The sequence below is a fragment of the Capra hircus genome, chromosome 26 (genome assembly GCF_001704415.2).
Source record: "Capra hircus breed San Clemente chromosome 26, ASM170441v1, whole genome shotgun sequence".
Taxonomy (NCBI): domain Eukaryota; kingdom Metazoa; phylum Chordata; class Mammalia; order Artiodactyla; family Bovidae; genus Capra; species Capra hircus.
Genome location: NC_030833.1, coordinates 17,062,965 through 17,079,855, shown reverse-complemented (window position 1 = coordinate 17,079,855; position 16,891 = coordinate 17,062,965). Strand labels below are relative to the sequence as shown.

The 16,891-nt window shown below is 44.7% G+C and overlaps 1 protein-coding gene across 9 annotated transcripts in view; it reads right to left on the bottom strand.

Moving 5' to 3' along the window:
• ABLIM1 (actin binding LIM protein 1) overlaps positions 641-16,891 on the bottom strand; it is a 334,182-nt gene continuing 317,931 nt past the window's right edge. For 3 of the 9 annotated variants that reach the window (XM_018041203.1, XM_005698507.3, XM_018041204.1), the window contains 9 exons: positions 16,532-16,678; positions 14,268-14,359; positions 12,923-13,034; positions 10,836-10,900; positions 9,809-9,869; positions 9,252-9,259; positions 8,342-8,416; positions 7,334-7,414; positions 5,073-5,794 (listed from right to left, as the gene is read on the bottom strand). In XM_018041203.1, the coding sequence (XP_017896692.1) occupies positions 5,681-5,794; positions 7,334-7,414; positions 8,342-8,416; positions 9,252-9,259; positions 9,809-9,869; positions 10,836-10,900; positions 12,923-13,034; positions 14,268-14,359; positions 16,532-16,678 (755 nt within the window). In that variant the 3' untranslated portion in view covers positions 5,073-5,680. Of the gene's footprint in view, positions 5,795-7,333; positions 7,415-8,341; positions 8,417-9,251; positions 9,260-9,808; positions 9,870-10,835; positions 10,901-12,922; positions 13,035-14,267; positions 14,360-16,531; positions 16,679-16,891 lie in introns of all 9 variants that reach the window. The other 6 variants (XM_013975228.2, XM_005698508.3, XM_018041205.1 and 3 more) reach the window with 3 other exon arrangements.

The window sequence follows — 16,891 nt, the reverse complement described above, 5'->3', positions numbered from 1 at the left end:
TTGTCCTCCAACCTCAAATTCCCAGCCTTGCTTCAGTGATGAGACCACTCCTGCTCTGTGTTGCAAACAAAACTAAACAACAGCTAGACCAGCACAGAGCAGCAGCTCTATTACCTTTTTTTTTTCTTTAGTTGACATGGTCAATACGGTCTGGGTTATTGGGCAAACATTCCTGTAATATACCACTGCTATTTCATGCATTTTCCCCTCTAACCTGCCTGCCTAGATGATAAAATTGCACTCCCAGGACTTGGATTCTGATTTTGTTTGGGTCTTAAGAAGTTGGAATAGCACTTAAAAAAAATTTCTAAGTCAAAGGATATTTAATTTTTGTTTATTTATGGCTGCACTGGGTCTTTGTCGTTGCGCTAGCTTTCTCTAGTTGCAGCAAAACAGGGGCTGCTTTCCAGCTGTGGTGTGAGGGATTCCCACCGCAGTGGCTTCTCTTGTTGCAGAACACGGGCTTAGTTGTCCTGGCATGTCAGATCTTCCTGGACCAGGGACTGAACCCATGTCCCCTGCACTGGTAGATGGATTCTTAACCACTGGGTCACCAGGGAAGTCCTCTGGCACTTTTTCAAATGGGACAGACCTTTAAAGGGAGCAAGGAAACCAGAAAGGAAACACAGCGTGGAGGCAGTTACGAATAAAGCACACACTTTATTCACTGAGGAATACGTGAGGATAACGGTGAGGCCAGACAGCGGCGGGGGGAGGCAGGTGCTGATTCCAACAGGAGCGCGGAGCAGGTCAGCATCACAAGCGTGGCAGCTCGGGCCCAGGGCCACCCCCGCCTCTGCGCACTGGCGCGCGGCACTCGGGACACCGACAGACACCCACACACTTTCACGGGGGACACGATACATCTTTTAAACAGCATTTCTTCCAAATATTTGCTTTCATATTTCTGGAAGGGGAGGGGAGGCACGAAGAACAGTATGCCTTCCAACACTTGCAAAAAAAAAATTTCATTAAACTCAACTTCAAAATGAAAGAACTGCAAAAGCTTCAATGCAGGATTGTCGGCAACTCACAGAAACCACACATGTTTATTACTGGACAGGTCTGTACAGAACACCCCAAAAGAACACCAATCCCTTGGACACTTCTCTTCCGTAAGAGTAAAGAAACATACACGTATACAATCAACTAAGTAGCTCCCTGCCTTTCTGAATGTTAGTGGATGCAGGCTTCTCCTCTACCTTTGCCAAATGGGCTCAGAAAGCGACTCAGGGGTTGGGAGAGACTCTTTGGGGAAGAATTTTATTTAATGAGAGCAACTGCCACTCCATTACACTAAGCATCAGAACAGATTGGCTTTAATTTTGCTGTGTACAAGCAGATTGTTTAGAAAGCTTTCCAGCTTAAACTGACCACTTCCCCCTTTTGAGTCTGTCATAAATGAAACTTGTCCCAAATGAAAAACACAAAGATTCACATGCAAAGTGTGTCAGTCACCATCTCCCCACTGCTTCTTGGCAGCAAACAGAAAGTGTTTTTTTTAATACCAAAGTTTCTCTTTCTTTCATTAAAACATAATTGGGAGGGGTATCTGGGAGGGAGGAGACATGGTTGTACGTATGGCTGGTTCTTGTTGATGTATGACAGAAAACCACAAAATTCTGTAAAGCAATTACCCTTCAAAAAAGAAAAAAGCATAATTGGGTAGTTCCCTTAATGCACTATAAGGTGTCATTACAAATCTCAAGCCTGAAATAATCTTTTTTTTTTTTAATAGAACGTACTTCAAAAGGGAGTGAGTACTAATGAGTGAGTTTTAGGGCATCCTGACAAACACTTGTTTTATCAAAGGGAAATAATCTTAATAAGTCAGACAAAATCAAGTCTGGCCTAGGAAGTACAGATTAAACAGTGACCAGAAAAACAGACAAGATGATTTGTAAAAACTGAGCTTCCTGCAGAGGACACAGAAGGGTTGATGGCACAAAGTTCATTTTCCTTCCACCGTCTTTCCCGGCAGTCAGAGAGAGGGCTCTGGGAGCCTATAGACAGGAGGGTCCCCTGCCCCTCAATACACAGGAGAACGCTAACACCAAGTTTGCCTTAAAGAGTTTTCAGAAAGACCTATCTAGTCAAAAGTGAATTTGAATTTTTAAGCTTGCAAAAGCATATATATTTTATATAATCATCTGAGAAGCAGTTCTTTAGAAAAAGGTGTTTGCTTTAAAGTGTAAAGAAATTGGGTGAAAGTTTAAGAAACATTTCCAGTGAGACTTTTACCAGTGGAGCTGATTGACATCACAGATGGAGGGGATGGAAGTTGAAAAAGGTGTAGTTCCCTCACCCTGGAAGAGGAAACTCAGCTTGGACACAACAGAACTGGGAGAAGAGGGGAGACTGAGGACATGACAGGGAGAAGCTATTTTTCTTCTTTGCACCTTATTACCCATTGACGTTAGCTTTTCTGTTCAAGGTTTCTGAGAACAGGCAGTTTCTCTTTTGTGATTAAAGAAGTCACATTAAGAACATTTAGTAACGAACCCAAACCAAGAGATAAACGCCCAGCAAGATGGACAAGTTTCCAAATGCTCTTTGTGTCTTGACATAAATCACACCCAGAGACTAAATGGTATCCTGGCTTTTCTGGAAGAAACTCTAAAGGAAGCGCTGACCTTCATGTAACTATAGAGGCCTCTTCATGCAATCAGCCTATGCTTTAAGAATCACTAGTCAGTCCAATGCTCAAAAATGTAGCCCTTTCTGTATGTACTAGGGAAGCTTGCCATGCATATACTTCCTTTTCCTAGAGTAAACAATTCTCATTAATTTGACAGTGTTAAGAACTGGAATTTTTTATGCAGAGCAGGATTCAGGCAGAGAACACTGATTTCCTGTGCAGTGACCTGGACATTCTGGGGACAAGCATGCTGAGCTCAGTTCAACGAAACAGATAGGGTGTTGTAGCCCATTGATTTGATTTGGCAGTTGGGAGAACCAGGTTGTGCCATGACCCATCACTCCGCCTGGAGCTTTCTGCCGGGGAGCGGGGCTGGGGAGCCCCCACTTCAGAGGGCAGCACTGGTCTGCTTACAGACAGGAAGCCATCGGCATTTCTGGAAAGGCAGTTTTGCATGGTATAGTTTAAATTAGCTAATACATTTGATATGCAAAGAAGCATTCCCCTAACCCAAGGAGGATGCTGAACTGAATTCAAAAGCAAGAAGAAAAGTAAAGTTTCATTAGTGGGGGCAAATTTAGGGATCAGTTCTTTAACTATCATTGGGGGTTTTCTTCCACTGACATTTGATTGGCAAGTATGTGGGTTTTTAACTCATTCGCCAGTGAAAAACACTGAGGGTCCTTCTTATCTCCATCATGAAAATCTCTCTCCTCTAGCTGAGCCCTAGGATCCATTCGGCCATCTTTGTCATTGGTCAAGGCAGGCAAACGCTGGGCCTACACTGTGGTCCCCACGCTCATACTTTGCCAAAGTGAAGCGAGGATCAGGACACACAGGTGCTGAGGGCTGCCATGCAGAGAGGTTAGAGAGAAGATGGGCCAGTGGATGTACTGAATGAAGCAAAAGGCAACAAACCAAACAGATGAAGGGACAGAATTGAAGGGGCTGTGATCTGCCTTCAGCCCAAGGTGGAGCTGGTTTCCTCACATCAACCTCACCAGAACCATTTGCTAAATACATCAGTAGGTCCAACCCACATTCACACACATACAGAGTCCTCAAACATTCAGTGTCTAGCAAAGGTCAGGCAGGTTTAGATTCCTCTGGGAAGAGCACAGAATACAATAAAGCAACTGTCATGTTCATTCAGACACCCAGTCTCTAGAGTGTGTCACAAGTTAGGTCTCCAGCACAAGGTCAGAAAGAATATTCTTGCTTTTTGCCACTGGTATCAGCTACTAACTCATTCTAATATTTGGTGCCAGCAGGAAGAACTTCTGAGCTTTTACAATTAGTGGCATATACAGGTTCTCTCCTTTGGCTTTAAAATAAGAGTTTACAAGTTCTTAAACAGAGCCCCCAAAGCATGAGAATTAATGTGACAACCTCCTATGCTTTCTCCTTTGGCTTTAAATACGAGTTTAAATTCTTAAGCAGCCCTCCAAAGCACACAAATAAATGCGACAACCTCCTACATGTATCTGACATCACCTTCAAGTCTCAGCCAGAGGCTTTTAGGAACCATGGTGGATGTCTTAAATGCAAGTTTGGGTGTAATCCTTGGCTCCAATGTGAATCTTGTGTTGCTGAGTCTGAGGACTCTGGTGGGATGCTCTGCTGTTGTCTCCTCCCAGCCTGATCCAAAGCCTCGGTCTTCAGTCTGATGCTGACTTGAGCTACATGTGTCAGGGAATATGCCGGCTTCTAACCACCAGCATCTTTCCATGAGGGACCTGCTGGCCAGGATGCAGTTAGCCTCACTCTTGACCATTGAGTCACATGCACCTGTGCAAATGTCCCCCAGAAACTGCAGCTGAGTGGGACAAACCTTCAAGCAGGAATGAAATTTAAAAGCACAAGCAGACTCCCCAAACTGTCATGGGTGAGTGAAAACACAAACACAAACACACACACACACACACGCACATATCAGGAAGTCAGCAGAGCTAGGCGAGAAAGCTGGAAAGACCAAATTAAATCAGCTGGGGGCCATCGCCCTTGAGTTTCAGAGCTTTCAAAGAGAAAAACATGCCTTTCCTTAGCCTACTACTGAAAAGACCTTAAAGAACTCAAAATCATCGAGGGCTTGGTGTGATATATAGGATGCTGGATAGAAAGAAGAGGAAGCTGGGTTGGGAAACTTGCATTGGGAAGACACAGATTTTTTTTTTTTTGGTCAAGAGGGCTATGGCCTTTGGACCAAACTCATCTAACAGTATCCAACTGGGCCAATCAGGAGATAATCTTTCCCTTTCCCTTCTTTGTGAGAGTGGAGGGCTGGGGGCTGAGACAGCTCTTGTCCTTGGTGGGGAGGAACACACTTCCTGAAGCAGAAAAGGGTTAAAGGAGAATTTTCATCCATTCCTTTTTCCTCTCTTTCTCAATTTTTTTTTTTTTTTTTTTAGCAACAGCTAAGTAACTTGCCAAGTTGGGTCCTAGCGAACAGTAGGGAACAAGGAGCTCGTTAAAAATGCCTTTGGTGGCTATTGAAACAGAGCTCCTGGGGAGCCCGACCCTGCTGTCCATCCCGCTGAGGCCCGGGCAACTGCAGGAGGCCAGTGAGGAAAGAGGCAAAGGCTGCTGCCACATGGACCTGTCCCCCGGGCTCTTGCTTCTCAGCCAAGGCGCTACAAGATAAATATATTCATACTTTGGAATTATTACAATTGCTTGCCCATGCGGCATCTTAAGGGCACTTGCTGGCTCTTATTCATACAGACGCACTACTGTTGGATAACAGTTGAAAGAAAATGAAAGAAGTAGCTCCTGTTGTGGACACAAGGTGATGGGAAAAGGTCACAGGTGAACGCTAATGTCGAGCGTGGAAACACAGACATTTCTACCCCACTGCTGCTGGGCGAGATTGGCCATGGGCTGGCCCCATATTTGGCTCATGGGTGTTTTAATCAGATTTTTCCCTTTTGGCTGTTGCTGAGGGACTGTAGTTTACAAATGCTCCAATCAAGTTTGGGCCTTAATTCAACATCCTATGTGTCCCCGCCGTGATCAGTCCTCCTAATGGCTGTCTACATGTGGGACTCAGAAGAGTTTTGCTTTTTTCTTCATGTCGTTGCGTCTCCAAAGAGGTAACTTGTCAAACTCCTGGATGGACATTCCAAAGATCTCCCGAAACACTTCTGGGGCTAAGTGGCGCTGTGATGGGAAAAAAGAAGAGTGGTCAGTCCTGCTGGCCACCTGGGTGGCCTCCAGAGTTGTTCTTCAGTTAACAAGTAATTGTTTTGAAGAGCAAGACAGAGTGATGGAAGAGGAGTTTATCTCTGAGGCTTCCTAGCAGGCACCGGACCCAGCAGTTCCTTCCCTGGATGGGTCAGGCGAGGTACCCCTCCTACCTATAGCTAGTGGAGTGCTATTGATGATTATCATAACACTGAAAGCTGCTGGGGCACGGAAAGCTAATTCATTATGCTGGAGGCGACTCTGTTTCAGGTCATTGGAACACTGAGTAGATGTGGAGAAAATGGACCACAGCAATAAGAAAGTCAAAGAGAGACCGCCAGGGTGGTCCTTTGGGAGCCCGGGGGCTTTTTCCTGACTCGGCAACAGGAGTTCACGTGGATGCTTGCTTGGGGTACTGATAATGAAGACGTGTGTCCTCCACCGTGTCTGACTCTGTGCCACCGTGGGACTGTAACCTTCCAGACGCTTCTGTCCATGGGGTTTTCCAGGCAAGAATACTGGAGTGGGTAGCCATTTCCTTCTCCAGGGGAATCTTCCCGACCCAGGGATCAAACCCATGGCCCCTGCTGCACCTCCTGCATTGCGGGCGGATTCTTTACCGCTGAGCCACCGGGGAGGCCCTGGTCTATGGACTTCAATCTCTGGTGCCGTCTAGAAAAGTTCTCTTAGGATGGTGGATCCAGCCTTTCTCCTCTGTGCTAGCCTGAGCTCACATACAAAGGTATAGCCTTTTGTCAGGGAAAATTAACGATACTTTATGAGACTGGCAGCCAGAGTTTTTCTTAATTAAAACCATTCAGATGGAAAAGTACAAAGATGAGTCTCCCATGTCTAAGGAGGGCGGCTTAGGTATGTGTACCCTGCTTAGCCTTCATCCAGGAATGTGGAAACAGTCAAGATAGAAACTTGTCTAGTACACATCTCTGTATCAAATGCTCCCTTCCTAATCTCAGCAGACTCAACTCAGGCTCAGGGAAAGATAAGGATTTAGGGGTATCCAAAATGTGGTGGAGACCCCATTCTACATTGCCCACTAAATTCTGGCAACATTACATTTCTAAGGAAAGTGAACATGAAAGTCACTCAGTCATGTCCAACTCTTTGCAACCCTATGGACTATACATACAGTCCATGGAATTCTCCAGGCCCAAATACTGGAGTGGGTAGCCTTTCCCTTCTCCAGGGGATCTTCCCAACCCAAGGATCAAACCCAGGTCTCCTGCACTGAAGGTGGGTTCTTTACAGCTGAGCCACCAGGGAAGCCCAAATTTCTAAGAAAAATGACTAAAATGATACTGCATTTCTTGGGCTGTTCTTCTGTATTTTACCAAACATTTTTACGCTGATCTCCTAGATAGAAATCTGGGTTTTCATCCAAAGTTAGTTTTACGTGGGTTGATCCTTTCTCATTTTTGCCTTAACTGGAACAATTCTTAGGGGAGAGTCACAGGAAATGCACAGGAATACACAGCTGGGACCAGTTTTGTTTTTTACCTCCAGCCTGGTTCTGTCCACATCTCTTAGGATTTTGTTGCGCCCCCTGTTGGTCACCATCAGCATTTCATACGGAAATATCTGCAAAGAAAAACACCTCTTCTAGAACACAGCTGTACCTTTTATTAACAAGCAGAAGCTACCTAAAACCTAGGATTCCCAAGACAGAGCTTCTGAGACACTATGATTAGAGCGTTGGAGTGACGGGTGTTCCTTGCTTGAGTTTCCAGTGGACAGGGGCAGTTTCTTACACATTCCCAATCCCGACCGGTATCTCTGTGCCACTGGGCTTCTGGAGGGCGTGGTTGAGTGAAAGGACCCCACTTACTATATACTGGGTATGAAGGTAAAGATGAGAAGAGAATTGAAATGACAGGTACACGTTTGTATATGGCAGAACACCATTGCTGGGCTCAACAATCTTGTTCCATGACCAGCTCATGAAACCAGGGAGCCATGCAGCCCCAGCAGCGGTGATTTAGTGGGTGACATACTGAAATAACTCCCAGTTATGGTCACCAGGGGGCACACCCCTTGGACACCTCTAGAGTCACAGAATGTTCTAGAGCTGGGGCGACCAGTGATGCCAGTTTGCTGGGGACTGCAGAGGATCCCAGGATGCAAGACTTTCAGTGCTATAACCAGCAGAGTCCTGGGCAAGTTGGGACATGTTGGTCATCTTATCTAGGGTGGGCTGCAGCTGTTCCACGTGGTGCTGGGTAGGCTTTGCTGTGCTCAGGGCAGGGGCTGAGTGGGTACCAAGGTCACAGGAGGGAAGTGCTGGCACCTCACTGTGAACACAGCACCAGACCCAGTGAGGGTCTAACCCTGCTGGCTTGGTGAGACAAAACCAAGGGACAGAAGGATGCTTTATGATACAGCTTGACTAACAGACTAGGCAGAGCCAGGTGGGTCTCAGCACTGAAAAAATAGAAAATCAAGTCTTTTGGGGGTTACATCCCAGTTTCATCTCCAGGTGAGAGCAAAGAGAAGAAGAGCCACGCTTGCCTTTGGTTCCAACATGTTGGGCATGGAGACCCCCCGGTCCATCCTCATTCCAGGCATGTGGCCATCTGGGAGGGTCTGCAACAGAGAAGCAGGTTTCAGGAGGAGCCCATGGCAGTGTGGGGAGCTGGGGAAGAGCTCAGTGGGCTCCCAGACCTCCTTGTCTGGGTCTCAAATCCTCACCGCCATTTTACAGCTGTGTCATCTTAATGACCATGGAGTTTTCAAAATGAGCTCCTTGCTGAACAAAAACAAGGATACTGGGAATACTGTCCTCTTATAATCCAGTTGATGAAAGATCCTGGCTTAATAACTATTCACTAATCCCTGAATGCAGACTGCATGCATGAAAGTATATGGTACATCAAAGAATCGCCAAGTCTATGACTTTTTTTTTTAATTTAAATTTTAGTTTTCTTTGCACTTTTCCCCTTTTCTCACTCTCCATCATCATTTTAGGTTTAGGTTCTAAGGGAAAAAGGAAAGCTACACACAGCAACTCTTTCCTATTGGCCAAGACAGGGGTTTCATTTGTGACCACAAAGAGGAGGAGAGGGCCTCAAGGAGTGACTGGTTATGATTAAAAGAAAAAAACAGCTGTACATGTGTGGACCCTTAATGCTGGGCCACTTCCACCCTGGAGAAGACTCTTCAAGGCAGAGCGAGAGAGTCCTTGCCATCTGGCCTGGTTCATGCCCTGTCTGCAAGGCCTGCAGGACTGGCTTGATCTGGGTGCCAGGCATGCCTGCTGCTCATGGCTTCTCACATCTGTGGACTAATGATGAGATGGATCAACCAAAAATCAGGGTCTTCTCAACAGAAACTCTTCTCTGGAGTAGCAGAAGAGCACGTCTGGATTGGAAAAAGGCTATTTTGCCCATGTAGCCAACTTGAGAAAGACAGGGGTCCATACCTGGTAGTCTGGAAAGGAAAGACAAAGAAAATCTCAGAAGGGGCAGAACCACAGAAAAATACAGAAACATAAACACAGATTACACCCAACTGCAATTCTCCAAACGTGCCCCCACGAGCTATGCTCTCCCCCAGCTCTGGGTCTCTGCCCATACTGCCCAGGTGCTCCCTAAAGCCAGGAAATGCCTGTCCCAGTTTTAGTTCCCATTTCTCATGGAAGATGACACCCTGAAGATGTGGCTCCGTTTTCTTTGCATGTCCAATCATACCATTTATCTCAGAGCTTCTCTCTCTCTGCCTCTGCCACATGCATTCTGAAGACAGACCCACGGCTTGCTTATCACTTTACTTCCAGTGCTCAGCACATAGTAGGGCCAATGAATTCCTTCCTACAAACTTGCTTCGTGCTGTCTCATGTCAGCAGAGATACTGACATGTTGGCTCAGAGGATAGACGTGATCTGACTGTAGGATGTAACACATTCCAGCCAGTGTGCCTGCGACAGCACAGCCCCACCCCACCGGGTCGCGGTCAGCGGCACCCGCCCTGGGGCCTCACCTCGCGCTCCCCCGCTGACGTCCCCGTAGCTGTTGTACTGAGCAAAGTCTGTAGAAACAGGCTGAAAGGAGGGGAAACACACCATGAGAAAATCCGCTTCACAGTACTCATTTTGGGGTCAGGTGAAAAGGAAGAAAGGATTTACAAAATCCTAAGAAATTCCTTCCAAGTTGAGTTGCTGGATGAAATCCTTGGGTTTTGTTGCATATTCAATGCTACTGCTCAGATTCTCGGTAAGCAAGTATCTCTTGCTGATAAATAAAAACACATTTCACATTTCTCGGTAAGCAAGTATCTCTTGCTGATAAATAAAAACACATTTCACATTTCTCCGCATCAGAGCTACACAATTACACTTGTTCTATGCTTTATGGGGAGCGAGGTTGCAACAAACTTTCCTGTATCATTTTACAGCAAAGATAGTGGCTCCAGTATATAATTACTTTTTACTTGATTGTGGAAATTTGCCACACAATCCAGTTTTCCCACAAGCTTCTATAGGCTATTTTTTTTTAATTTTTAATATATTTTACTGAAGCCAAGGCTTCTAAAATATTATCATTCTAACATGCAATCAATATAAAAACTATTGGTGAGATTTACCTGTAAGAAGGTTTTTGTACTTCTGATATGTTTTGTCCTTACAGCATATCTTAATTCAGATGTTAAATTGTCATGGGATACACTTATCTCATAAAATACAAAGTTGAAAACATAGATTCACATGCATAAGTTGTTCCAAACATACTTAAAATTGGCCAATAACTTAATAAACCATCAAAAAGAATAATCTGTATAGGCTATTGTTTTATCTAAAGTCAATTTCCCTTTCTCTCAAAAGAAATATTTTATTTTGCTTGTAACTCGAAGTGATTTACCAGGAGACCAGAGAGATTACAATTTTCATTATATTCCAATCCTGAGATCATATTGTCATTCAGATATATTCAGATATATTCAGATATATTCATTTCAACCAGGACTGAAGAGGGAAGAAACTCAGAAATTAGTCACTGAGAAATCTTACCCGGTGAAGCCCATTTCTTCCATAGCCTGGGAGAGATGAGGTTTTGGACGATAGAACATGTGAAGCTGAATAAGAGAAAGATTTTATAAAAGCAATTGTTAGGAACCGGAAGTGTAATTCTTTCATGAAATTGCCAGTGTATCTTCTACTCTGCAGAACAGAGGATTTAGACAAGGAAGAAAAAAAACCAAACCCTCATCCCTTCTGTCTCCTGCATCAGCAGGTGGGTCTTTAACACTAACCCCACCTGAGAAGCCCCATATTGGGCTCAAATGTTGACAAACCACCACCAGATTTGGGTGATACAGGGAATGGGTGGGCAGTGACATTACCAAGGAGGGGTTGGGAAGAAAGACATGCTTGGCATGCTTCATCTCTGACTCCTCAACACAATCCTAATAATGCTGATGTTATTTCCATTTTACAGGAGAAGAAATAGGGACCAAGAGAAGTTAAGTACTTGCCCGAGGTTGCTCCGCTTGTAAAGATCTGAGCAATGATTTGAACCCAGGGCTACTGGGATGCATAGACCCAAGCCCTGGCTGGTATGACAGTGATAACTGATCTGGAGGCCAACATGTAAGTTACCAGATTACTGGCCAGCCACTGCTAGACTCCTGGAAGGCCTGTGAAAAAAGGTGTCCCACTGATCAGCAGCATGGATGCCTCATACTGCTGGGTTTTGGAAGGAGCGGACCTGGGCTTGAATTCTGGCTCTGTGACTTAACACCACTGCATCTTTCAGCCTGGTATTCCATCTTTTAAGGTCTTCACTGCTTGACTCATGTAGATGGAGTGCTATGTACTCTTAGAGAACAGATCTGCAGAATTGGAAGGATTTACGCTAAAGATTGGACTTCCCTGGTGGCTCAGACGGTAAAGCATCTGTCTTCAATGCGGGAGACCTGGGTTCGATCCCTGGGTCGGGAAGATCTGCTGGAGAAGGAAATGGCAATCCACTCCAGTATTTTTGCCTGAAAAATCCCATGGACAGAGGAGCCTGGAAGGCTATAGTCCACGGGGTCGCAGAGTCGGACATGACTGAGCGACTTCACTTTCACTTTACCCTAAAGATTAGAAAACTACCTAATCTAAGATCAGTACCAGTCAGGCATCTGTGAGAGGGAGGAGGGCATTCCAGCTAAGAGTGTGGGCTCTGGGGTTATAACACTTGGGCTCCTAATCTTAGTTGTGTAGTTATCAGCAATGTGACACTGAGCGAGTAGCTAAAACTTCCTGAATTTGTTTCCTGATCTACAAATTGGGGATGATAATATCATGTACTTCTGGGTATGTTGTGACAATTAAATGAAGTAATATTTAGCAGAAGTATTTGCATAGGAAAATACTAAACATATGTTTAAAGGAACCCTCAGGAGAGAAAATTATGCACTAGTTTAGAACATGAGAGAAGAAATCTTACAGCTTGAAAGAGATTTGGCTTATGATAAGTATAAGCAGGGGAAAATTACTGATAGACTATTTCAGCCCAGCAGATGAGTAATCTCTTTCAAAATTATCAAAAAATCACTGTTAGCCTTCAGCTCTTACACTGAATATATTAGAAAATATAGAAAATAGTGTTCATGCTCTCTACAGTTAGAAAGCATTCTGTGCTCAGACTTCTCTGGGACTCCAGTGGTTGAGACTCTGCACTCCCAAGGCAGGAGACGGGTTTGATCCCTGGTCAGGGAATTAAGATCCTGCATGTTGCAGAGTGTGGACAAAAACATTAAAAAAAAAAAAAAGAAAAAGAAAAAAAAGCATTCTGTTCTCTGTAAGAACTTCCTTTTGGCCACTTCCCTCTGAGATGGATAGGGATGTATGTTCTAGAAGGTAGACTCAGCACAAGGAACCTGACCCCTCCTGGTTCGTGACACCCTCCAAGGGTTCTCCCCATTTCTAGCAAGAAGGAAACACACTTGTGGAAGAGCCGTGGCAGACTCTTAAGCTGAGTTGACACAGATTCCACGACAAAGGATCGTTATGCTTCCTTTGCTGGAGCAGCCCTGGAACAGTCAAGATAGGTTCCCCACAGGCAGGTGGCCGGCTCCCGGCTCAGGGAAGGCAGTGGGGCCGCTGCTCACCTGAGTTGATGGGGGAATCATAGCGACTGGCGGCCAGGGAGGCCCTCTCCCGGCTCTCCCTCTCCTTCTCCATCTCTTCTTTCAGGATCAGCTGGCCAAGGCCTGAGTTGAGCTATTCGTGGAGAAAAGAAAAATGAAAGTGGAGCCTGCAGTCACTTTCAGGGAGATGCAGTTTCTTTTTAGTGGATCCTGCAAGAAGTTCCTGACTCTAAAAAGGCCTGAAGTATAGTGTCCCCAAGCCTGGGGGTTCCCTCAAAAGTCAGCCAGGTTTTGGACCTTGAACCCCACTTGGCCTCTTCAATGTCAAGGCTCGGTTGCCCTCAGCCAGGCTCTACATCGGAAGAGTGTTCTCCTTTCTCTGCCCCTCTCCCGGCCCCCAAAGCGCCAGCAGGGAAACTCAAGAGGCAGTGTGCGAGGGTGTACATATTTTTGACTTGGGAAGGGAAGCTTGGGGATAACGGCCTTTAAAAAGAAATTATATTGATTTCTTTAAAAAATAGGGAAAAAAATAATGCATGCTCATTGTACAGATTCTAGAAAATCTGGAAGGAAAAAAGAACAGGCCATAATCCACCAGGGATAACCACTGTTGCCATTTTGACCTACCCCATGCAGTCTTTTTCTATGCACATAACATACAAAACTGGGATCACATAATACATGCAGCTTTGTATCCCCATGCAACTAGTATACGTGCATTCCCCAGATGATTAAGTCTCTTTGGAAAATAATCTTTATCGTAGGAGTTTACAATTTCTCAGCTCCCCCAACCCCCGGCTACAATTGACTATCCTTCCTCTGGTCTTCTGGGATGCTGCAGGCCTATGCTAGAGACAGAGGCTATCATGAGGATGCTTTGGTGAGAGTCCACTTTCTCTCTCTCTCCTGGCTCAGATATACACACAAGGTTGTATGAGTCCAAGGAAAGACTTGGAGAAATGCTCTGTTCCAATGGAGTTCCTTCAGAACAGCCTGCGTGAGGGAAGGAAGGTATTGTACCGCCTTGAAGTACACTTGGGCCGTGCCTGGCCTTTTAGCATCCTTTCAATACAGGTACCATACCCACATGCCCTACACGGAGTCTCATTCTCCTTGAAGAAGCCCTAATATTTATTCTGTGCCCATCTGACCTCCAACCTCCACATGCTCTCTTCCAGAACCCACTAAATGTTCTGCCTTTATTAAAGTCACTACGTGCCCATCTCGTCTCTCCCACCGGACAGCAAGAGGTCTGGGACTACCTCTTGCTCATCTTGGTGGCTCACCTACAGTCATCATAACAAGGATCCGCAGAACTGAACTGAACTGAACTGAAGGTTTCAGCAAAGTCGTTTAAGGGACAGACCTTCATTAGTTGCTCCTCTTGAAGCTGCCGGCGTCTCAGAAGCTCTTCATCCTCTTCCTCTCGGCCACTAGATCTGCGTCTCGCATCAGCTCCTAGTTCCACAGCAAACATAACTTCTCACGTTAGCCCCAGGGAAGGGGGGTTGGGTCTCCAGGGATTAGGGCACCTGTGCTCAACTTGTCAGGTGAGCAAAGTCAGCAGTGGTCCTCAGCGTTCGTGAACAACACAAGGGGGAAAAAAAAGAGCCTGCCACCAATTCAGCACCCCCGACTGGCTTCTTGAGACAGGGAGCCCTATTTGACAAGCCAGCGCAATGTGTGATTCAGTAAGGTACGAATTTTGGCCTGGCAACAAATCTGATCTGCTCACTTAGAACTCAGTTTGCAATTAGGATCGGGTCTAAGTCATCCCGTTGGCCACCGGCCAGAGTGTCCATAATAGGTGGGAGGGGCATTGACAGTTATTATTTTGATGTCCCTGGGGTCAGTGTTCAAACACAGAGGAATCCAAATTCATCTAGCTACCATCAAATAGGTAAGATAGTCACTTTCTTGTGAGGAGTTTGAAAATCTTACATTTTCCCTTTTTCTGAATATTTAGGTCTGTCACCACACTATCACCCTGCCCTCTACTTTCAATAAATTCATTAAGAAGCATGCTTTATTTTTCTTTTAAGGGATGGGTCTCTAATGTTTCCTTGCCTTCAGTCTCTTGGAAAATGGTCCAAAAAAGTTTTATAAGAATGGATCCATAAAAAGTGTTACTGCAGCTATGAAGTTACTTATTTCAGTACAATATAGCAGATAATGTACAAATTTTAAGTTTCCTGGAAAGAAGGAGCTGGGGTAGAAAGGAGGCATCTGTCTGAATAGTTGGAAAAGCAAGATAATTGCTATTTTCCTACGTTGCCTGGATTAATCTGGCTGTGGGAGGAAACAGGAAAGCTTGCTAATCTAATCAAAATAAACTTTAATAGTTTCAGTCTTCATCATTTTGATTAATGGACCAGAAGTTTTCTTCATTTTGGAAACCCAAAGAGCTTTAAACTATTTACTGATGACAGTTGATAACAATAAAATGTTAATTCTTCCCTAAAGTTTAGCTGTTTAATGTCCCCACTAAGCAACATGACTGAACCAGGAATCTCAGTAGCCCCAAGAACTGCCTGAAGATGTGGACTAGCACAAAAAAGCTGATGACTGTTTTAGTTTTTAAATGGCAATGTGAATTTTCTCTCTTTAATCTACACTAGCAAAAGTCTGCAAGAACTAGCAATAGATACATCTTAAGCCAACATAATGGATAAAGTACACGTGAATAATGAACCAAGGAGGTAGATTTTACCTTCAACCATTTCTATAACTATCCATTGCTTTAAAGTCCACTTATATTTCTTGTAAAAGTTATTCTAAAAATAACTTGATAAAAAAATAGGATGAGGAAAATTTGGGAGTTCTGGAAAATTGAAGGCCTTTAGGTTGTCAAGAGAAATATGATAATATAGTCATATCTTCGTAAAGCTAACTCACTAAGTTTTCAGTAGTAGCTTCTGAGTTTGCCGATACCATTCTTTAGGGTCAAATGATGTAACTAATGACAAAACGGTAAACACAGAGACACAACTCTAAAGCATAAATGTGCGGTTCAAAGCAAAGAATGAAACAGCTCAAATGTGACATTAGCACAGAAGTCATGGAAATGACAGATGTGAAATCATGTAACTTTGCATGAGCAATATTCCAGAACACCTGCTACTCCGTAACAGCCCTTCTTAGTAATGGAGAACGTGATCAGGCAAAAAAAATGAAAGTGCTTCAGTGTTACGACTGGTTGTTAAGAACTTTAATTACAACCCAGAAATCATCTAAAATTTAATTCAAAGAAGTCATGCTTCTGTGGACACTCAGTAAATTCACTCACTATAACTATAGAGAAGAAAGTTCAAGGCAGGAGGCTTTGATTCAACTACATTCAAAAGAGTTACTGATTTTACAACAACCACTGAGAGTCCACACGAAACACCTGCTTTAGACCAGCTCTGCCCCTTGTTGGGTTTGGTTAGCGTAAGGCTCTGGTGGTTGGGTTCTTGTAACTTGGAACTATTCTGCACACATCTTAATACTACATTAGTTCTTTTCACTCTTCTACCTCTTGGTCATACTTTTCTTAAAATCTTTACACATTTCCTTGCATATTTTTTAAGCATTTCATTTTGAAATCTCCTAGCAATCCGTCCATTTGGCTTAGCTGCAACAGTGGCATACCTACGGCGGCAAGTGAGGGGGGACCGGGCCAGTGGTCCGTCTCAATCTTTGGAATCTCGCTGGGGTCTGGAGCCTGGGCTGCTGGGAACTTGGAAAACTTGATGATGTCTTCCGAAGATTTGCTCTGGGCTGCCAAGGCAGCTGCATCTAGATGGGAATCAGGGGCAGCTTAGCTCTCAGTCTGCAAGGCCACAGTGGTACAACCCTCTGACATCGGTTTCTTGTGCCCTGGCCAAAGCGTCAACTCCAGATAGCTGCTTATCACCGTTATCAATAGCCCAGTCACTAACAGTGCCTGGGTGACGACTCATCTTCCTTGTGTTCTGCCAGAAGCAAACTTTACTCCACATCTATTCTACA